Source organism: Arachis hypogaea, chromosome 10 (genome assembly GCF_003086295.3).
Source record: "Arachis hypogaea cultivar Tifrunner chromosome 10, arahy.Tifrunner.gnm2.J5K5, whole genome shotgun sequence".
Classification (NCBI taxonomy): Eukaryota; Viridiplantae; Streptophyta; class Magnoliopsida; order Fabales; family Fabaceae; genus Arachis; species Arachis hypogaea.
The window spans coordinates 54,254,350-54,278,002 of record NC_092045.1 but is presented as its reverse complement, the minus strand read 5'-3'; the positions used below and the strand labels follow the sequence as shown (position 1 = coordinate 54,278,002).

At 38.8% G+C, this 23,653-nt stretch overlaps 1 protein-coding gene across 1 annotated transcript; it reads left to right on the top strand.

Moving 5' to 3' along the window:
- Window positions 1–392: 392 nt before the first annotated feature.
- On the top strand, window positions 393–23,402 carry LOC114924578 (uncharacterized). The gene is made up of 6 exons (XM_072204182.1): window positions 393–753; window positions 20,935–21,091; window positions 21,778–21,847; window positions 21,949–22,008; window positions 22,109–22,186; window positions 22,768–23,402. Exons 1-6 carry the CDS (start codon window positions 393–395, stop codon window positions 23,095–23,097), a joined length of 1,056 nt encoding a protein of 351 aa, XP_072060283.1. The 3' UTR covers window positions 23,098–23,402.
- The last annotated feature ends 251 nt before the right edge of the window (window positions 23,403–23,653 follow it).

Genomic DNA, 23,653 nt, shown 5'->3' with positions numbered 1-23,653 from the left:
ATGCCTCAGCCAAGGCGGCCGGGGAGGGGTCTTCTCAGGTTTCGTCGAAGACTTTGGTTACGAGTTCTCTTGGGCCGAGGAGGGTTATCCCCACTCCTCAAGTTTGTTTGGTTGATCCTTCACAAACTTCTGCTGGTACCTCCTCTCCTTCCGCAGCTCCTCCTCCAAAAAGACCTCGAACTGTCGAGCCTTTTAGTCTGGATGCTCCCAACTTTGATGTTGTCGGGTTTGTAGATCAACAAATTGCTCCTTATGGTGTCATGCCTACTGATGATGTATCCATTCTTCATCATTTAGACTTCATTACTCAGAGTGGTATTAAACTGGCACACATGGGAGCGGCTTTATACCGAACTGCTCAAGATCTTCCTATCCATGCTACCAAGGCCTTTATGGAGGAGGCAAAATTGGAGTTTGACCGAATTAAGGGTTTAAAAGAGGAGCTCGAGGTGAAAGTGACCGAGCTGGAGAAGGAGTTAAAGGGGGAAAAAGCTCGGGCTATTGGTCTGGTGGCTGCTGTGCAACTAGCTGACGATACGGCGTTAAAACATAAGGATAGCTATGTTACCACCTATAGAGAGATGATGGATCTCAGGAATAGCTTGGAATCTGTCCAGACCAATTATACCGAGCTTCAAAGTCACCTTGTAGGCAGTGTTTCTGCTGCTTATGAGAATCTGAAGGAGCAAGTTTGCGTTCTTGTGCCAAAGCTCGATCTTTCCCTTTTCAGACTGGACAATATTGTTAGGGATGGTAAGATTGTTCCTGATGACCCTGATGATGATGATGATGATCGTCCTTCACTGCCTGCCACCAAGACCTCTGTTGCGCCGACTTCTCTGGCTTCCATTGCTGAGATTAACCGTCCTGAAGGGGAACCAGATTGCCAGATTTTGAACCGGGATGATGGGATGGTGGATGCGGTGCCTCTTCAGACTCATCCTCCTTCACCCTGAGTTGATGCTGCCGAGAAGCCTTCGGATGTTAACTGAATTTTCTTCTTGCTTGTTGTAGATAGCCCGGCGTGTGGGCTTTTTAAACTCTTTATTTTGTAAATGATGTTTTGTGGACTGTTGATACCCTTTTAGTTGCTTTGTTTAGCAACTTTATTTGAAAAACAAAGTAGTTGCCGAACTTTTTGGGGCTGCTTCTGGTGGCCTCTGAAGTTTGCTATTTATCCTAACTAGCAGTTTTTATGTCAGGCCTGCTTGCACTTGGCTTAGTACCTTTCTAGGTTTTGGGAGTGTTAGAACTTTTTTTTGTCTGACCTCTCTGGATTGGCTTGATTTCTTTGCTTGATGCTATTTTCAGCAACCTTTTTTGTTCTTTGGTTTGCTGTGGTTGCTGATTTTGTTATGTTGATTTTGTCCAAAGAGTTGTTAGTGATCCTCTTTTTTTGGACCTTGTTTAGGTCTCTTTTAGGGGTTACTTTTGTAGTTTTATGTTTTGGGCCAACCACATCACGTCGAGCCTTTCCGAGTTACTTTGTAATCCTCTTTTTTGGACCTTGTGTAGATCTCTTTTAGGGGTTACTTTTGTAGTTTTATGTTTTGGGCCGACCTCAACACGTCGAGCCCTTCCGAGTTACTTTGTAATCCTCTTTTTTGGACCTTGTTCAGGTCTCTTTCAGGGACTATCTTTGTAGCTTTATATTTCGGGCCGACTTCGTCACGTCGGGCCATGTTGAGTTACTTTGTAATCCTCTTTCTTGGACCTTGTTCAGGTCTCTTTCAGTGATCACCTTTGTAGCTTTATATTTTGGGCCGACTTCGTCACGTCGGGCCCGGTCGAGTTACTTTGTAATCCTCTTTCTTGGATCTTGTTCAGGTCTCTTTCATGGATTACCTTTTTAACTTGTTCGTCGGAGTCTGACTTTATCATGTCGGTCTCTTCTAAGTTATTTTTGTAATCCTCTTTCCTGGACCTTATTCAAGTCTCTTTCAGGGATTACTTTTTATAACTTGTTTGTGGGAGTCCGACTTCATCATGTCGGGCTCTTCTATGTTATAGTAATCCTCTTTTATAGGGCTGGTCAGACCTCTTGCCAGGGCTTTACTTATAACTTCGGTTATTGTGACTGGTCCAACTTCTCTATATCGGCCAGTCTTTAAGTTATTTTATAGCAATCCATTTTGTTAGGACCTCGTTAGGTCCTTTCTATGGATCACTTTCTATAAATTCTTGCATTATTCTATTTTCATCTTTGCCGGTTTGTAGAGATTGGGTTTTAACCCTCATTTGGTCAACCTTTTAATTAATTTGGTTTTCATCTTTGGTCTTTATCGTGATCGCGTAGTGAATTTGATTTTCACTTTCTGCCGATCTGTAGCTTTATAATCGAATGATGAATGTTTCAGATTAATGCGGCTTGAGCACTTGTAGAAGATCTAAACATATTTTATTTCAAAAGAAAATGCAAATATATACATACGGGGGGTTAATTCCCTAAATCGGGTGATTTGTAGGTGTTGGCTTGGCGCCTCGTTAAAAAACCTTTTCAGGAAAAAGAGTGCGCCTTATCCAAGATCCTTTATCATCCCTAACTATAGTACCTTCTTAGGTTGTAGGCATGCCATGACCTAGGAAGCTCTCGCCCATCGAGTTCAGACAGTCTGTAGTAGCCCTTCCCTAGTACTTTGATGACTCGGTAGGGTCCTTTCCAGTTTGCTGCCAGCTTTCCTTCTCCAGGTCGAGTTGTTCCGATGTCATTTCAGATTAGAATGAGGTCGTCCTTGGTAAAAGCTCGTTGTATTACCTTTTGATTGTATCTGGAAGCCATTCATCGTTTTAATGCTTATTCCCTAATCCGAGCTCTTTCTCGGACTTCCAAAAGTAGGTCGAGCTCTTCCCTTTGAAGTTAGGAATTGGCTTCTTTGCTATAGTGGATCACTCTAGGTGACCTTTCTTCCATCTCCACTGGGATCATTGCCTCCATTCCATACGCTAGTCGGAAGGGTGATTCCTTTGTGGTGGAATGTAGCATTGTTTGATATGCCCATAAGACTTGTGGGAGCTCCTCGGCCCAGGCTCCCTTTGCATCCTATAATCTCCACTTCAGCCCAGCCAGTATGACTTTGTTGGCAGCTTCAGCTTGTTTATTGGCTTGGGGATGTTCTACAGAGGTGAATTGTTGTTTTATATTCAAGTCGGCCGCTAGCTTTCTGAAGCCTGCATCTGTCAACTGGGTACCATTGTCTGTGTGATGCAGTATGGAACCCCAAACCTTGTGACGATGTTTCTATATAGGAATTTTCGACTTCTTTGAGCGGTAGCGTTAGCTAGGGGTTCTGCCTGGATCCACTTTGTGAAGTAGTCTATTCCCACTATAAGGAATTTGACTTGTCCCGATCCTTGGGGAAGGGTACGAGAAGATCGAGTCCCCATTTTGCGAATGGCCAAGGTGAGGTTACAGCGATGAGCTCCTCTGGTGGGGCGATGTGAAGGTTAGCATGTTTCTGACATGATGAACATGTCTTTACGAACTATATGGCTTCCTTTTGTAAAGTTGGCCAATAAAACCTTGCCCGAAGTACTTTTTTGGTGAGTGCCTGCGCTCCGAGGTGATTGCCATAAATGCCACTGTGTACTTCTTCTAAAACTTCCTTCGTGTTGGAAGTTGGCACGCATTTTAACAATGGTATCGAAATCCCTCTTTTGTATAGAGTATTGTTTATAATAGTGTAGTATTGTGCCTCCTTTTTCAGCCTCTTTGCCTCCTTTTCCTCTGTGGGGAGTGCTTCTGTTTTGAGGTAGTTAATTATGAGAGTCATCCATCCTTGATCCTGACCTGTTATGGCCAGGATTTTTTCACCATCTGAGATTGATGGATTCTGCAGAATTTCTTGGATGAGGCTTCTATTGTTGTCCCCTGGTTTGGTGCTGGCTAATTTTGAGAGTGCGTCGGCTCGGGCATTCTGTTCTTGGTGTATGTGACGGATCTCATATTCTCCGAATTGTCCGAGTTGTTCCCTGGTTTTATCCAGGTATTTTTTCATGGTGGGGTTTTTGGCTTGGTAGCTTCCTGCTATTTGTGCAGTGACTGCCTGTGAATCACTGAAAATGATAAGCTTTTGAGCTCCGACCTCCTTAGCCAGCTTCAAACTAGCTAGAAGTGCCTCATATTCCACTTGGTTGTTTGAGGCTGGAAACCTGAATTTGAGGGAGAGTTCAATTTGGGTTCCCTGGTCACTTTCAATTATCACGCCCCCGCCGCTTCCAGTTTTATTTGAGGAACCGTCCACGTAGAGATTCCATTCTGTGGGGATTTCTGGTGTGTCTGTAAATTCTACAATGAAGTCGGCCAGGTATTGTGATTTGATAGCCATCCGAGCTTCGTATTGAAGATCAAATTCGGATAACTCGACTGCCCATTGCAAGATTCTGCCCGCCAGGTCTGTTTTCTGTAAGATCCTTTTTTGGGCTGGTTGGTCCGAACTCTAATGGTGTGGGCCTGGAAGTATGGGTGAAGTCGTCGTGATGTTAGTATGAGAGCGTAAGCATATGGGCTATTGCCTGCTGTCGTCTTCTCGGACTAGTCCTGAGGTTACTGCCCGACTTCCTACCGTGAGGTATAATATGGGTGGTTCTCCTTCCTGTGGCCGAGTTAGTAAAGGTGGCTGTCCCAGGAATCTTTTGAAACCTTGGAAGGCTTACTCGCACTCCGCTGTCCATTCAAACTCCTTTCCCTTCCTTAGAGTGGCATAGAAGGGGAGGGATCTTATTGTCGATCCGGCAAGGAATCTGGACAAGACTGCCAACCTCCCGTTGAGTTGTTGTACCTCTTTGACACAAGTCGGACTTTTCATGTCGAGTATGGTCCGTCATTTATCCGAGTTGTCCTCTATTCCTTTATGTGTGATCATAAAACCCAAGAATTTACCGGCTTCTACTGCAAAGGTGCATTTTGCGGGATTGAGTCGCATAACATGCCATCTTATAGTGTCGAATACTTGGGTCAGGTCGGATAATAACATCTCTTTGTTTTGTGTCTTTACTAGCATGTCATCCACGTAGGCTTCCATGATTTTTCCGACGTGATCCGAAAAAACCTTATTCATTAATCTATGACAAGTAGCTCCCGCATTTTTAAGACCAAAGGGCATGACGATGTAGCAGTAGTTTGCTTTTGGGGTTAAGAATGAGGTTTTTTCTTGGTTAGGTGGGTACATTGGGATTTGGTTGTATCCCGAGTATGCGTCCATAAAGGAGAGGTATTTATATCCAGAGGAGGCATCGACCAGTGTGTCTATGCTTGGGAGTGGATAAGGATCTTTTGGGCAGGCTTTATTGAAATCGGTGTAGTCGATGCATATTCGCCACTTCCCGTTTGATTTTTTCACCAAGACGACGTTAGCAAGACATAATGGATATTTGACTTCTCTTATGAATCCTGCCTCCAGTAGAGCTTGTACCTGCTCTTCCACAGCTTGAGAGTGTTCAGGTCCGAGCTTTCTACGCCTTTGCTGCACTGGCTGAGATCCTGGGTAGACTGCTAGCTTGTGGCACATTAACTTGGGATCTATGCCTGGCATGTCTGCCGCCTTCCACGCAAAAAAGTCGACGTTATCTCGTAGGAACTGTATGAGTGATTCTTTTATGTCTCATTTTAGGAGTGTACCAATATTGGTTGTTTAGTCCGGGGCATCCCCGATCTAGACTTTCTCTATTTCACCTTCAGGTTATGGGCAGAGTTCTTCCCGCCTCTGAACTCCACCGAGTTCGATTGTGTGGAATTCTTCCCCTTTGCCTCTGAGGTTTAGACTTTCATTGTAACAGCGGCGTGCCATCTTCTGATTTGTTTTTATTGTAGTTATCCCCCTATAATTGAGACTATTGCACCGAGCTGATTCAATATTGTCCGACCTATTAGGGCATTGTAGGCTGAACTTACGTCAACTACGATGTAATCTATCTTGAGTGTTCTTGACTGGTTTCCTTTTTCGAAAGTTGTATGTAGCGAGATGTATCCCATTGGTTGAACCGGGGTATCTCCTAGTCTGAACAGGCTGTTCGGATATGCTCTGAGTTCTTTTTCTTCCAATCCGAGCTTGTCGAAGGTAGTTTTGAATAAGATGTCAGCGGAGCTCCCCTGGTCTATCTGCGTACGGTGGAGATTTGCGTTTGCCAGTATAACAGTGATGACCATGGGATCGTCGTGTCCTGATGTGATGCCGGATGCGTCTTCTTTGGTGAAAGTAATCGCGGGGATGTCGGGTGCTTCCTCCTTCCCTTCGACATGATATACGTCTTCGAGATACCTTTTGTGAGATGATTTAGAGATTCCTCCATCGGCAAATCCACCGTGTATCATGTGGACATGTCTTTCTGGTGTACGAGGTGATCGCTCAGTTTGTCCAACATCTTCTGCTCTTCTTTTTTTCTTTGCTCATCGTCACGGGTGGCCAGATATCGATCTAGCTTTGCTTCTCTTACTAGTTTTTCTATGACGTTTTTTAAATCAAAGCACTCATTGGTGGAATGCCCCGTGGATCCGATGATATTCACAATATTCAGTCCGGTTTCCTCCTCCTTTTTTGCCTTTGAGTGGCCGACAAATAAATTCTTGTTGAAAATATAGTTTCTGAACCAACTAGAGTCCTTTCGTACAAAAGTTTTGGTTGTCACAAGTAACAAACTCCTAATAAATAATAATCGAAGTATTTAAACCTTGGGTCGTCTCTGAAGGAATTGCAAGGAAGTGTTCTTGTTATTGGTTATGTAAAGCTCTATTTTGGGGTTTTTAAGATAAGAAGCAAGAATAGTAAACGGTAATGAAAATCAAAATGACTAGAAAAGCTCTTGGCAGGGTATGAGAATTGGAAATTCTATCCTAGTTATCGTTATAAATTGTGATGAGAATTGTTCATTGCTCCCACTTAGTTAACCCTCAACGAATGAAGGAAAGTCAAGTGGACTAATCAATTTGATTACTCAAGTCCTAGTCAACTCCTAAGGAAAGACTAGCTTTAGTGGAATCCAAATCAATCAGCAACTTTCAATTATCAATCAACAAAGGAGTTTGATAACTCAAGTGTCACCAATTACTCAACCAAGCCAAGAACATAGAATCCTACTCTAACATCCTTCTAAGCATTTTTTCAAGTACTTGGAGGGCATAACATAAAAACATAGAAAATTAATACGAGAATATTAAATCCAAACAATCAATTGAAAGCATCAATAACACAAATTGAAGAAAGCAATCATAAATATAAAATACCTCAAATTGCATTAAAGAGAAAATCAATCTAACTTGAAACATTCATAAGCTAAATTGAAGAATAAATAGATTAACAAGAGAAGATAGATAAACTAAACTACTCGAACAAATAGGAGTACAAAAAAACTAAATTAAAGCATGATAGAAATCTGAATTTAAGAAAAGCTAATCCTAAAATGCTAAAACCTAAGAGAGAGGAAAGAGCCTCTCTCTCTCTAGAAAACTACATCTAAAACCTAAAATTGTGAATAATGAGTTAAATCTGATCTATGAATCTGATTTCCCACTCTACAGCCTCTAATCTATATTTTATGGGTCAAAAACTAGGTCAAAATAGCCCAGAAATCGCTGGGGACGATTTCTGCAATTGCTGTACGTCGCGCATGTCACACGTACAAGTAGGTCACGCGTGCGCGTCATTTGGCGAGATTCCTTATCACGCATACGCGTCAGTTACGCGTACACGTCGCTTCTCCTCTGCGCTAGTCACGCGTACGCTTCGTCCATGCGTACGCGTTGCTGCTCGTTCCTCACAACTTCATCTTCTTGCATTCCTTCTGCTTTTACATGTTTCCTTTCCATGTTCTAAGCCATTGCTACCCTATAAATCCTGAAATCACTTAACACACATATCAAGGCATTGAATGGTAATAAGAGAGGATTAAAATTAACAAATCTAAGGCCAAAGAAGCGTGTTTTCAATCATAGCACAAAATCAGGAAGGAAAATATAAAACATGCGATTTATATGAATATGTGTGAGATTAGTGGATAAAATCCACTCAATTAAGCACAAGATGTACAACGAATTAGTCCACTCAAAAACAGCCCAGAAATCGCTGGGGGCGAATTCTGATACGCTAAATTTTTTCATATGCATGCGTGCGCGTCGTCTAGCTGTATGGCTACTATGGCAAAAATATATATCATTTTGAAGCCCCAGACATTAGCTTTCCAACTTAACTAGAACCGCCTTATTTGGACCTATGTAGCTCAAGTTATGACCGATTGAGTGCGAAGAGGTCATGGCTGACAGCTCAGCAATTCCTTCAATTTCTTGTATTCCTTCCACTTTTGCATGCTTCCTTTCCATCCTCTAAGCCATTCATACCCTATAAACCCTAAAATCACTTAACACACATATCAAGGCATCGAATGGTAATAAGAGATGATTAAAATTAGCAAATTTAATGTTAAATAAGTATGTTTTCAATCATAGCACAAAATCATGAAGGAAAATGTAAAACATGCGAATTCTATGAATAGGTGTGAGAATAGTGGATAAAATCCACTCAATTAAGCACAAGATGTACCACGAAATAGTGATGTATCAAATCTCTCTACACTTAAACATTAGCATATCCTTATGCTAAGCTCAAGATAAACTAAAAGAGTGAAGAGGAAGGGTAGAAAGTATGAGATGCAACCCAATTGTATGAATGCAGCTAAATGCAAAATATTTCTATCAACTTGGTGAAAAGTAAATAAACCTTTCAAGATCAAATATGAACTAGATTTCACTAATTCGAATCATAAAAATGAAGTACAAATAGACTTGCAAGAAGAAAATAGCTCATGAAAGCCGGGAACAAAGAATCGAGCATCGAACCCTCACCAGAAGTGTATACACTCTAATTACTCAAGTGTTTAAGGTTTAATTCTCTGAATTCTCTACTAACCTTACTTTCTAAGACTTGCTCTTCTTCTACCAATCAACAAAGAATTAATGCATAAATACACATATCAAGAGGTCTTTTAAGGGTTGTAATGGGGTCAAGGTCAAGGTAGGATTGTATTTGGTCAAGTGGACTAAAATCTGAATCCTTGATTAACCTAAACTTACCATCTAACTTAAGATAATCCATGTAATCAAAATATAAAATCTAAATACCCATTAACTAAATTTTTCACATATTCATGCATCCCAAATTGAGTACAACTCATATACATTGCTACCAACATTTACTTTGGGGCATTTTGTCCCCCTTTTTATTGTTTGCTCTTTTTTTTTCTTTTTTCTATTTTTTACTTTTTTTTATTTTTCTTTTCTTTTCTTTTCTTTTCTTTTTCTCAATGCATATGATTAAAGTATTGAATGCATAAACATGTCCTCAATATTTTTCACATTTTCACAAAAAGTTTAACATACTCAATTCCCAAACCAAACATTTCCAAACCCACTTTTCCCACACTTAATTCATGAGCACTCTCACTAGTCTAAGCTAACCAAGGATTCAAATTAAGGACATTATTATTTTCCGCTTAGAGTTAGTGATGAGCTAAAGTAAAGAACAAATAGGGTAAAATAGGCTCAAATTGGTTTGCAAATGATAATGAAAGGGTAAGGCCATATGGGTATGTAAGCTAAGTGAAACAAGGCCTCAATCATGTAAGTGTATGCATACATCAAATAATGGAAATATAGAATTAAGCAAGACAAAGATAACAATTTTAGAGAGAACAACACACACTAAAACAAAATATTGGTTGATAAAATGCAACCAATCAAATAGGCTCAAAATCTCACTGGTTTTGTGTGTTCGAGCTCTAAAACCATGTTCCAAAAATAAATTTCTTCAAACAAGTTTAACAAGAATTTTAATTCAAATTAGTGAAATGCTATAAAATAGTTTCTTGAAAAAGAAAATATTACTTCAACCAGGTAGTGGTAAAATATGTACAAAATGTAACAAACATGCAATCAAACATGCAAATGCAACAATGAACTAACAAAAGAAATTAAACATTGGTGTTGAGAGGGGACTAACTAACCCGCGGAAGTCGGTATCGACCTCCCCACACTTAAAGATTGCACCGTCTTCGGTGCATGCTAAGATGTGCAAGTGGACGGGTGGCTATAACTGATGCTTTTTACCAAAGGTTGTGCAGATGGACTTGTCAGTTGCCCCCATTGAGAAGCGTTTCCATTTCCCTTCTTGATGGCCATCCTGAAAGAAAAGAAAAAGGACGGGAAATAACCCACAAGCAAAGATATGAAAAGAAATAAAACATATGTGGGCTAGTGCCAAATAATAAGGTTTTCAATTACATGGTAGCTACCGCATGCAAGTGAGAAAATAATAGAAGCAAATGGCATATGAATAGTGCAAAAATTGCAATAATGGGGGAGAGAGTGTGGGTAATGAAAGACAATATAAGTGCATATCAATGCAAATGGAATACAAATGTCATAAAAGAGTAGCATTGACATCTAAATAATATTATCCAACAATGGAAACAAGTCACGAAGCACCAAAAGAAAGCAAGAGAAATGCAACAGTGGAATAAAAACATTTAACACCAATAGAAAAATAATAAACATAGAAAAGAAAATAGAAACATGCATACAGTTGAAATGCAATGAATGAAAGTATGTAAATGAAATGAGGAAAAGAAAATGAGAGGGAAAATGAAGGAGATGAAAGTAGGAAAGGAGGAGGGAATAATTAGAAAGGAGAGAGAAAAGTAGAAGAATGGAATCGGCTACGTGTGGGTGTGCAAGAGAAGAGGCGATGCGTAAGCGTCGGTCATGTTTACGCGTGGGTGAGCAAGAATCCAAGTGACGCATAAGCTTCAGTCACGCATACCCGTGACCACTGGTTGTGCTAAATGCACAATACCAGCACCAAGGCAGCACAACTCTCGGCCAAATCACCCATTGACACCGATTTGGCAATCCACGCGTACGCGTCACTGACGCTTACGCGTGGGTTGACTAAAATATAGGTGACGCGCACGCGTACGCGTGGGTTGGCTCGTGCACAAGGCACCTTTCCTGCACAGCTCCCGTGTAACCTTCTGTAAGGTTTAGCGTCGCATGTGACGCATGCGCGTGGTTCATACGCACGCGTGAAATGCGCTTTTCTCTCTCTCTCTCTCTCTCTTTCTCTCTCTCTCTCTCTCTCTTTCAAATCTAGCAAAGTAAAAGTAAACATGCAGAACTGAAAATTAACACTAATATGAATAAAATGAAACTAATAAAAAATGGAAGAATGTACCATGGTGGGTTGTCTCCCACCTAGAACTTTTAGTTATTGTCCTTAAGTTGGACAGTCGGTGAGCTCCTTGTCATGGCGGCTTGTGCTTGAACTCATCCAGAAATCTTCACCAATGTTTGTAATTCCAATGGCCTCCGAGATCCCAAACTAGGCGCAAAGAGCCTTCAAGCAAGTTAAAGCAGGTGACAAGGCCCCAAGAGTGTTGATTGTTAGACTGAATTCCGGGGTCCCAAACCTTCCTTTTGCACCTGTCTTTGTGTTGCTCACCATTATTCCAACAGGGTGGCAAGCAATCTGAATTCTCACTGAAGCATCCAAACAACTTCCTATACCCATTCAATTGAGCTCTACACCAACCTTTGCACTTCAATTTGGAGCATGCAACCATATCAAACTTTGCCTGACAAATCCTACCACTAATCATCTCCCTCTTACTCTTAAGGCCATAAAGAGCTCTAAGTTGACCATCCGTCTCAAGCAAACCATATTCAAGTGGGAAAGTAAAGGAGAAGGATAAGGATTTTATCCACTTGAATGTTGTATTGGATGGTAATAGGTTTAGGAGAGGTGTTTCTGATAATCTTGCTAGCTCCACTCCCTTGTGCTCTTCCTTGACAACTTCCACCTCTTTGCAAGCTTCTTCAATTTCAACCTCTTCCTCTTGGTAGCTTTCTCCCAATTCAATCTATTCTTCATTGTTTACCAAGGGCATGGGAGGTTGTGCTTCTTCTTCTTGAATATCCATCTCTTGATCAACCTCTTCCAAGTCTTTAACCATAATATGCCTTGGAAGGAGGCTCTATGACTTGATTTTCCCTTGAAGGTTCTGCATCTCCTAAGTCTTCAACCACTTCTTCCTCTTCAACTATTACGGCTTCGTCCAGTTGTTTTAGTATAAAATCGTACTCCTCCTTGATGATTTTCTTTCCATGACAACTCCCTTCAATTACTCCTTCATCTTCAAAGGGTCTCTACTACCTCCACATTTTGGGCCTCCTCTTGCTCCTCTGAAAAAAAGGCTACGTGCAATCGATCCATTGCGTCCCTAAAACGATCCCTTTCTTGTTCCATGTCACTAGCATAATTGGGATCATGTTGCTCTTGGATTGCTGGATGTGGATGCTCTTCAATGGAGGGTGGTGGAGCACTAGAGCTTGAGGGTTGAGTATTCGAGGTAAAGGATTGGTCCATGCGGGATATAAGAGCTTGGAAAGTAGAGGTTAGACTAGTGAGAGAGGTAAATGTGTTCTCCATGGATGTTTGTCTTTGGTACATAACTCTAAGAGTGTTGGTATCTAATGGAGGTTGGGGTGGATAGGAGGGTTCATCTGTTGGGAGAAAGGGTTCACGATAGGAAGGTGGTTCATCTTGATAAGGATACGAAGATGGTGTATATTGAGGTGGTGGTTCTAAGTATGGCTCATAAGGCTCTTGGTATGGTGGGTGAGGATTAGGGTCATATTGGGGTGTTTGGTGGTAAGGTTCTTGTGAGTATGGTGGTTCAAAATTATGTTGATGAGGGGGTTCATAGGCGTATGGTGGTGGTTGTTGATTGATGAGCGGATAATTTATACGCTTTTTGGCATTATTTTTAGGTAGTTTTTAGTATGATCTAGTTACTTTTAGGGATGTTTTCATTAGTTTTTATGCTAAATTCACATTTCTAGACATTACTATGAGTTTGTGTGTTTTTCTGTGATTTAAGGTATTTTCTGGCTGAAATTGAGGGACCTGAGCAAAACTCTGATAAGAAGGCTGACAAAGGACTGCTGATGCTGTTGGATTCTGACCTCCCTGCACTCGAAATAGATTTTCTAGAGCTACAGAAATCCAAATGGCACGCTCTCAACGGCTTTGGAAAGTAAACATCCAGAGCTTTCTAGCAATATATAATAGTCAATACTTTATTCGTAATTAGACGACGTAAACTGGCGCACAACGCCAGTTCCATGCTGCATTCTGGAGTCAAATGCCAAAAACACGTCACGAACCAGAGTTGAACACCCAAAACACGTTACAACTTGCCGTTCAACTCCAAGATAAGCCTCATCTCGTGTAAAGATAAGCTCAGCCCAAACTTACACTAAGTGGGCCCCGGAAGTGGATTTATGCATCAATTACTTACTTCTGTAAACCCTAGTAGCTAGTTTAGTATAAATAGAACTTTTTACTAGTGTATTAGACGTCTGGGATTGTATTTTTGATCTTTTGACCATGTTTGGGGGCTGGCCATTTGGCCATGCCTGAACCTTCATCACTTATGTATTTTCAACGGTGGAGTTTCTACAAACCATAGATTAAGGGTGTGGAGCTCTGATGTACCTCAAGTTTCAATGCAATTACTACTATTTTCTATTCAATTCCGCTTGTTCTTATTCTAAGATATTCGTTGCACTTCAATATGATGAATGTGATGATCCGTGACACTCATCATCATTCTCACCTATGAACGCATGACTGACAACCACTTCCGTTCTACCTTAGACCGGGCGCATATCTCTTGGATTCCTTAATCAGAATCTTCGTGGTATAAGCTAGAATTGATGGCAGCATTCATGGGAATTCGAAAAATAGTCTAACCTTGTCTGTGGTATTCCGAGTAGGATTCCGGAATTGAATAACTGTGACGAGCTTCAAACTCGCGATTGTTGGGCGTGATGACAAACGCAAAAGAATCAAGGGATTCTATTCCGACATGATCAAGAACCGACAGATGATTAGCCGTGCTGTGACAGAGCATTTGGACCGTTTTCACTGAGAGGATGGGATGTAGCCATTGACAACGGTGATGCCCTACATACAGCTTGCCATAGAAAGGAATGACAAAGATTGGATAAAAGCAGTAGGAAAGCAGAGATTCAGAAGGAACACAGCATCTCCATGCACCTATCTGAAATTCCCACCATTGAATTATATGAGTAACTATTTTCTATTTATTTATTATTATTATTCAAAAAATCAATAATCTCTTAAATTAGTTAAATCCGCCTGACTGGGATTTACAATATGACCATAGCTTGCTTCATACCAACAATCTCTGTGGGATCGACCCTTACTCACGTAAAGTATTACTTGGATGACCCAGTACACTTGCTGGTTAGTTGTGGGGAGTTGTGACAAAGTGTGATTCATGTTTAAGAGCACCAAGTCTTTGGAGCCATTGTTGATGATCACAATTTCGTGCACCAAGTTTTTGGCGCTGTTGCCGGGGATTGTTCGAGTTTGGACAACTAACGGTTCATCTTGTTGCTCAGATTAGGTAATTTTCTTTTCAAAAAAATTTTCAAAAAATTTTTTTTTTTCAAAATTTTTCTTTGTTTTCGTTCTTCCCAAAATTTATTTTCGAAAAAAATAATAAAAATACAAAAAAATAATAAAATCATAAAAATCAAAAAAATATTTTGTGATTCTTGTTTGAGTCTTGTGTCAATTTTTACGTTTGGTGTCAATTGCATGTTTTAAAAATCTCTTGCATTTTTCGAAAATTCATGCATTCATGGTATTCTTCATGATCTTCAAGTTGTTCTTGGTAAGTCTTCTTGTTTGATCTTGATGTTTTCTTGTTTTGTGTCTTTTATTGTTTTTCATATGATTTTTGCATTCATAGTATCCATGTATTAAAGAATTCTAAGTTTGGTGTCTAGCATGTTTTCTTTGCATCAAAAATTTTTCAAAATATGTTCTTGATGTTCATCATGATCTTCAAAGTGTTCTTGGTGTTCATCTTGACATTCATAGTGTTCTTGCATGCATCATGAGTTTTGATTCATAATTTTCATGTTGTGAGTCATTTTTGTTGTTTTTCTCTCTCATCATTAAAAATTCAAAAATAAAAAAATATCTTTTCCTTATTTCTCTCCTAATTTTCAAAAATTTGAGTTGACTTAGTCAAAAATTTTTAAAAATTAGTTGTTTTTCATAAGTCAAGTCAAATTTTCAATTTTAAAAATCCTATCTTTTCAAAAAAAATTTTCAAAAATCAAATATTTTTCATTTTTATCTTATTAATTTCAAAAATTTTAAAATTATTTTCAAAACCTTTTTCTTAATTTTATTTCAAATTTTCAAAATTACACTAACAATTAATGTGATTGATTAAAAAATTTGAAGTTTGTTACTTTCTTGTTAAGAAATGTTCAATCTTTAAATTCTATAATCATATCTTTTAGTTTCTTGTTAGTTAAGTAATTAATTTTAATTTTAAAAAATTCTAATTTTTTTTCAAAATATCTTTTTCTTAAAAATCATATCTTTTTTTTATATCTTTTTTATCATATCTTTTTCAAAATTTTATCTTTTTCAAAAATTTGATTTTAAAATATCTTATCTAACCTCTTATCTTCTTATCTTTTCAAATTTGATTTAATATCTTTTTCAACTAACTAATTAACTTTTTGTTTGTTTCTTATCTTTTTCAAAACCACCTAACTACTTCTCCCTCTCTAATTTTCGAAAATATCTCATCCCTTTTTCAAAATTCTTTTTTTTAAATTAATTAATTGTTTTAAATTTTAATTTTAATTCTATCTCCTCTTTAATTTTCGAAAATCACTAACTACTTTTCAAAACTAATTTTTGAATTCTCTCTCTTCATCTTCTTCTATTTATTTATTTATTTACTAACACTTCTCTTCACCTCTCTTCATCTCCAATCACTTCCTCTATCCTTACTCTTGTGTTTGGATTATTCCTTCTTCTTAATCCTTATCCCCTTTCTTCTTCTACTAATAATAAGGATCCTCTTTACTGTGACATAGAGGATTCATCTTCCTTTTCTTTTTCTCTTCTCTTTCATATGAGCAGGAACAAGGAAAAAGGCACTCTTGTTGAAACCGATCCTGAACCTGAAAGGACTCTGAAGAGGAAACTAAGAGAAGCTAAATTACAACAATCCAAAGGCAACCTTTTTGAAATTTTCGAACAAGAGAAGGAGATGGCAGCCGAACCCAACAACAATAATGCAAGGAGGATGCTTGGTGATTTCACTAAACTAACATCCAAATTTAATGGAAGAAGCATCTCAATTTCTGCCATTGGAGCAAACAATTTTGAGCTGAAACCTCAATTAGTTGCTTTAATGCAACAGAACTGCAAGTGTCATGGACTTCCATCTGAAGATCCTTACTAGTTTTTAACTAAGTTCTTGCAGATTTGTGAGACTGTTAAGACTAATGGAGTAGATCCTGAAGTCTATAGGCTCATGCTTTTCCTTTTTGCTGTAAGAGACAAAGCTAGAAAAAGGTTGGACTCACAACCTAAAGATAGCCTAGACTCCTGGGATAAGCTGGTCACGGCCTTCTTGGATAAATTCTTTCCTCCTCAAAAGCTGAGCAAGCTTAGAGTGGATGTTCAGACCTTCAAGCAAAAAGATGGTGAATCCCTCTATGAAGCTTGGGAAAGATATAAGCAGATGACCAAAAAGTGTCCTACTGACATGTTTTCAGAGTGGACCATATTAGGTATATTCTATTATGGTCTATCTGAGGTATCCAAAATGTCATTGGACCATTCTGCAGGTGGATCCATTCTCCTAAAGAAAACGCCTGCAGAAGCTCAAGAACTTATTGACATGGTTGCAAATAACCAATTCATGTACACTTCTAAGAGGAATTCCGTGAATAATGGGATGCCTCAGAGGAAGGGAGTTCTTGAAATTGAAGCTCTGAATGCCATATTGGCTCAGAACAAAGTGTTGACCCAGCAAGTCAACATGATTTCTCAAAGTCTGAATGGATGGCAAAATGCATCCAACAGTACTAAAGAGACATCTTCTGAAGAAGAAGCTTATGATCCTGAGAACCCTGCAATGGCAGAGGTAAATTACATGGATGAACCTTATAGAAACACCTATAATTCATCATGGAGAAATCATCCAAATTTCTCATGGAAGGATCAACAAAAGCCTCAACAAGGCTTTAATAATGGTAGAAGAAACAGGTTTAGCAATAGCAAGCCTTTTCCATCATCTTCTCAGCAACAGATAGAGAATTCTGAGCAGAGCTCCTCTAATTTAGCAAATATAGTCTCTGATCTGTCTAAAGCCACATTAAGTTTTATAAGTGAAACAAGGTCCTCCATCAGAAATTTGGAGGCACAAGTGGGCCAGCTGAGTAAGAAAGTAACTGAAACTCCTCCTAATACTCTCCTAAGCAATACAGAAGAGAATCCAAAGAGAGAGTGCAAGGCCATTGATAAAGTCAATATGGCCAAATGCAGAGAGGGAGGAAAGGACAAAAATCCTAGTGAGGAAGACCTCCTGGGACATCCTCTGAGCAAGAAGGAGTCCCCTATTGAGGACCTAAAGGAATCTGAGGCTTATATAGAGACCATAGAGATTCCATTAAACCTCCTTCTGCCATTCATGAGCTCTGAAGACTATTCTTCCTCTGAAGAGGATGAAGATGTAACTGGAGAGCAAGTTGCTCAATATTTAGGAGCTATCATGAAGCTGAATGCCAAGTTGTTTGGTAATGAGACTTGGGAAGGTGAACCTCCCTTGCTCATTAGTGAACTAGATACATGGGTTCAGCAAATATTACGTCAAAAGAGACAAGATCCTGGCAAATTCTTAATACCCTGTACCATAGGCACCATGACCTTTAACAAGGCTCTATGTGACCTGAGGTCAAGCATAAATCTTATGCCACTCTCTGTAATGGAGAAACTAGGGATCATTGAGGTACAGCCTGCCATATTCTCATTACAAATGGCAGACAAGTCAGTAAGACAAGCTTATGGATTGGTAGAGGACGTGTTGGTAAAGGTTAAAAGCCTTTATATTCCTGCTGATTTCATAATCTTAGACACTAGGAAGGAGGAGGATGAATGCATCATCTTTGGAAGACCTTTCCTAGCCACAGCAGAAGCTGTGATAGATGTTAATAGAGGAGAATTAGTCCTTCAATTGAATGGGGACTACCTTGTGTTTAAGGCACACGGCTATCCTTTTGTAACAAGGGAGAGTAAGCATGTAGAGCTTCTCTCAGTGCAAAGTCAAACAGAGCCCCCACAATCAAACTCTAAGTTTGGTGTTGGGAGGCCACAACAAAACTCTAAGTTTGGTGTTGAACCCCCATATCCAAACTCTAAGTTTGGTGCTGGGAGTCCACAACATTGACCTGATCACCTTTGTGGCTCCAAGAGAGCCCACTGTCAAGCTAGTAACATTAAAAGAGTGCTTGTTGGGAGGCAACCCAATTTTTATTTATCTAATTTTATTCTATTTTCATTGTTCTTTTATGTTTTATTAGGTTCATGATCATGTGGAGTCACAAAAAAAATATTAAAATTAAAAAATAGAATCAAAAATAGCAGAAGAAAAATCACACCCTGGAGGAAGGACTTACTGGCATTTAAACGCCAGTAAGGAGCATCTGGCTGGCATCAACGCCAGAACAGAGCATCTGGCTGGCATCAACGCCAGAACAGAGCATCTGGCTGGCGTTCAACGCCAGAACAGAGCATGGATCTGGCATTGAACGCCAGAAATAAGCATGGAACTGGCGTTTAACGCCAGAAACATGCTGCAGATAGGCGTTGAACGCCCAGAACATGCATCACCTCGGCGTTTAAATGCCAGAATTGCATGCAAAGGCATTGTACATGCCTAATTGGTGCAAGGATGTAAATCCTTGACACCTCAGGATCTGTGGACCCCACAGAATTATCTCAGGATCTATGGACCTCACAGGATCCCCACCTACCTCACCCTCTTTCTCTCCATTCACGGTCATCCCTTCTGTTTTTCACCACTCACATCCATCCATCTCTTCCCCACCCAAACCCACCCTACATAGCCGAATACACATCTCTCTCCCTCTCCTCCATATCTTCTTCTTCTTCTATTCTTTCTTCTTTTGCTCGAGGGCGAGCAACATTCTAAGTTTTGTGTGGTAAAAGCATAGCTTTTTGCTTTTCCATAACCATTGATGGCACCTAAGGTCAGAGAAACCTCAAAAAAAAAAGAAGAAGAAAAAGAGAAGACAATTGCTTCCACCTCTGAGTCATGGGAGATGGAGAGATTCATCTCAAGGGTCTATAGCTCAATGATAGAACATTTGACTGCAAATCAAGAGATCCCTGAGATATCTCAGGGGATACATTTTCCTCCACACAATTATTGGGAGCAACTAAAGGATAGTAGCACCAAAATCACTAGGGATCATGCAACAGAAGCAAGGAAGAGACATAGAGAAGCTCAAAGAGCACCATTGGTTCTTCAAGAGGAGGACGCCACCCTCACTAAGGTGGACTCATTCTTTAATCTCCTTGCTCTTATTTTTCTGTTTTTTTATTTTTATACTTCATGTGTGTTTATGTTTTGTGTCTCTACCTCATGATCATTAGTATTGAGTAACTATGTCTTAAAGCTATGAATAATTCCATGAATCCTTCACCTTTCTTAAATGAAACATGTTTTTAATACAAAAGAACAAGAAGTACATGAATTTCAAAATTATCCTTGAATTTAGTTTAATTATATTGATGTGGTGACAATACTTTTTGTTTTCTGAATGAATGATTGAACAATACATATTTTTGATCTTGTTGTTTATGAATGTTAAAATTGTTGGCTCTTGAAAGAATGATGAACAAAGAGAAATGTTATTGATGATATGAAAAATCATGAAATTGATTCTTAAAGCAAGAAAAAGCAGTGAAAAACAAAAGCTTGCGAAAAAAAATTATTGGCGAAAAAAAATTATTGGCGAAAAAAATTTTTAAAGAAAAAGAAAAAGCAAGCAGAAAAAGCCAATAGCCCTTAAAACCAAAAGGCAAGGGTAAAAAGGATCCAAGGCTTTGAACATCAATGGATAGGAGGGCCCAACGAAATAAAATACAGGCCTAAGCGGCTAAATCAAGCTGTCCCTAACCATGTGCTTGTGGCATGAAGGTCCAAGTGAAAAGCTTGAGACTGAGTGGTTAAAGTTATGATCCAAAGCAAAAAGAGTGTGCTTAAGAGCTCTGGAAACCTTTAACTGGGGACTCTAGCAAAGCTGAGTCACAATCAGAAAAGGTTCACCCAGTCATGTGTCTGTGGTATTTATGTATCGAGTGGTAATACTGGAAAACAAAATGCTTAGGGCCACGGCCAAGACTCATAAAAGTAGCTGTGTTCAAGAATCAACAAACTTAACTAGGAGAATCAATAACACTATCTGAAATTCTAAGTTCCTATAGAAGCCAATCATTCTAAACTTCAAAGGAAAAAGTGAGATGCCAAAACTGTTCAGAAGCAAAAAGCTACAAGTCCCGCTCATCTAATTAGAATTAATATTTATTGATATTTTGGGATTTATTGTATATTCTCTTCTTTTTATCCTACACTACTAGAAAACTAGTTAATACAGACGGATATTTCAGACGGATTTTATCCCACAGAAATACAGACGGAATTTCAGAGGGATTTTTTGTCGGAAAACAAAAAAAATGAATTAACATAAATTACAGACGGAAAAAAGAATCCATCGATAATTCTGTTGAAAAAATTAATTTTTTCCGTAGGAAATAGTTACAGACAGAAAATTTGTCTGTAATTAAATGAACAAAAATACTGCATTTTATTAAATTATTACAGACAGAAAATCTGTCTGTAATTTAAACTTTTCCGTCGGAAATATTAAAATAAAGAGATGGGTCACTTTACTCCCAATCCTTCAGTTCACTCTTTTTTCCCGTTCTCCTTGAATTACTCACATCCCTTCTCTCTCCATTGAAGTTGTGACTTCCTCCGCTGTCGCCGCACAAGCTCCTTCCACCGCCGCTCTCAATGCGGTTGCTCCTTTCGTCGTCACACGAGCTCTCTCGGTCGTGCTCTTGTCTTACGAGCTCCCCCCGCTGCCGCTTTCGCGCTGCTTCTTTTCTCCTCGCCGGAGGTCTGTCATCGTCTCTTTTCGTCGCTGTTAGTTCAGGTAGGCCTCCGCCTCCTTCTCATCCCTAGCCCTAACCCTTCCATTGTGATTCTATTTTGATTTCATGATCCCTAGCCCTAACCCTGTCCTTTCCCTGTTTTGATTGAACTTCAAAATCAAAGAATACGATCGACGAGAGCTCTTATGTTTGCAAATCAGGTGTTGCTTGCTGCAGAAAACAGAATTTCTAAATTCTAAGGTATGAATTTTGTATATTCCTATAATTTGTGAAATCTGAAACATAATTTCTATGATTGTAGTATAGAATGAACTTTGCTTATGAACTATATATTTGAATTGCTGAGATATTTTATCTAGAGTTTGCATGCATATTCTTGTTATGACTTGATTTTGGCTCCTCCTTCTTGTCCTTGTCTGAATCTGCTGAATTACAGATAGATAACTCATTCTTTTCAGTATTTTTGAAATAGGGGAGATGACAGTAACACAACTCCAAAGACAACAACGCGTTTAATTGATTCTGATCTTGCCATTGCTCTTGTCTTTCAACAACAGCACTATCATCATGCCTTTTGTTTAACCTTAAGTTACTCTCTTTCTCACTCTCTTATCTCTCACTCACTCACTCTCTTATTTATCAAATATACCTTATCTCTCACTCATTCACTCTCCTATTTATCAAATAATAGGGCTGGGAATGGGAAACTTATAGTTGTGGACTCCAATGATCAAACTAAGCTTAAACATGAGGATCAGAAGGTTTGTTTCATTGTTTGTGTGCTACTGCTTGTGCTTACTATTTCAATTTCTGTTTCATTAGTAGTACTAATTTTTACATTTTTATATAAACATTTTTCTAGACTCTTTGTAGACTGGCTCAGAATTGTGAGGCTGCTAAGAAGAGTCGATTGAGGAAGAAGGTAAATTAATTGCTCCCAACTTGATATGTTAGACTGCTCAATTGAACCTAAACTTAAGCCCTAACCATTGAATGATTGATATGTGTTGGTTTTTCAATAGGCATATGTGCAGCAATTGGAGAATAGTAGAGTTAGGCTTGCACAATTAGAGCAAGAACTTCAGTCATCTAATTTCAAGGTTTGTTCCTCACGCTCTTCCTACTTCAAATTTCTTATCTTTTGTTGCAAAGGGTACTTCATAGTTAATATAACTTTACATAGCTATAAGAAGCTTCAATGATCAGTATTTAATGAACCAATACTTTTTATCTATTTTTATCTCGAAGCTTTTTTTAGTTAAAATTTATCATAAAGAGAAAAAGAAATTGGACAATGGAAACGGAGTAATCAAATTGGAGGAAGAAAAGAAAAACACTACAGCTTAAAGGATCAAATACCTTTAAGTTTGGAGGGAATGAGGGATGTTATGTTAGGCCAATTTCACTTTGCGAAAATTTAAAAGTAGAATAAATAGAGTTTATTTAGGTTTTATGTTTGCAGAATTTTATTTTCTTAAATTTATTATTCTAATATTTAGAAGCACTTGCTTGTTTAGAAACACTTGCTTGTTTGTGCTTCTCAGAAGGGTTTGTGCCTCTCAGAAGAGCAAACTCTCAGAAGTGTATGATTGTTTAGAAACACTTGCTTGTTTATGGTTTTATCTTATTAGAATGTGTTTATCAATTTATACTAATCATGATTTTGTTACTATACTTTCAGGTACATAGATGGCCAAGAATGGGAGGCCATAAATTCATAGGAATGAGAACTCAACATCAAAAGCTGACTAGAAAATGTGATATTCGCGGCAACATTTTCTTGTGGGCATTTAAGGGAGTTATGGATCAGAACCCTTCCCCATTTGGGCACATTTTGCTTGATCAGAGTTTTAGCCCCAACTGTATAATGCATCCAGATACTTACCTAAATAAGGTAATCATGTCTTTCTTCTTGTTCCAAAGATTAATAGACATTGTAGGCTTTAATTTTCAGTTGAGAATGAATAGGGCAATAGGCTTTACTGGGGCTGTAATTGTAGTCATGGGCTAATTAAGGAGTTAAGTGAAAGTGACATTTAGAGTTAAGACTTCCTTTATGATTGAGAAATATGCAATAGGTTCTTGTTGGGAGCGAGCAAGGTCCTATGCAGCTTTGGAACATTAGCACAAAGAAAAAGATATTTGAGTTTAAGGGATGGAATTCACCGATCACCTATTGTGTTTCCTCCCCTGCTCTAGATGACGTTGCAGTTGGGTGTGCAGATGGAAGCATTCATGTTCATAACATTCGTTATGATAAAGAATTGGTTACATTTACACATTCTACACGAGGTTCTGTCACTGCCTTATCTTTCTATACTGGTAAGTGTGTGATATTTTGCATAATAAATCAAATATGGAGCTGCCTCTATTCTTCAGGCTTTTAATGCCTTTTGGTATTTTGTGTTGATTTTGTTAGTGGATTATTTTATCTGGCTTAGATGGGAAACTGATGAGCGGATAATTTATACGCTTTTTGGCATTGTTTTTAGATAGTTTTTAGTAAGTTTGAGCTACTTTTAGGAATGTTTTCATTAGTTTTTATGTTAAATTCACATTTCTGGACT

Excerpts from the sequence above, each read along its gene's own strand:
- LOC114924578 (XM_072204182.1), top strand. The coding sequence starts at position 393 with ATGGAGGAGGCAAAATTGGAGTTTGACCGAATTAAGGGTTTAAAAGAG. Across the intron at positions 21,092-21,777 it reads TTCTTTTCTCCTCGCCGGAG|GGCTGGGAATGGGAAACTTA; the intron begins GTCTGTCATCGT and ends ATCAAATAATAG. Across the intron at positions 22,187-22,767 it reads TTCAGTCATCTAATTTCAAG|GTACATAGATGGCCAAGAAT; the intron begins GTTTGTTCCTCA and ends CTATACTTTCAG.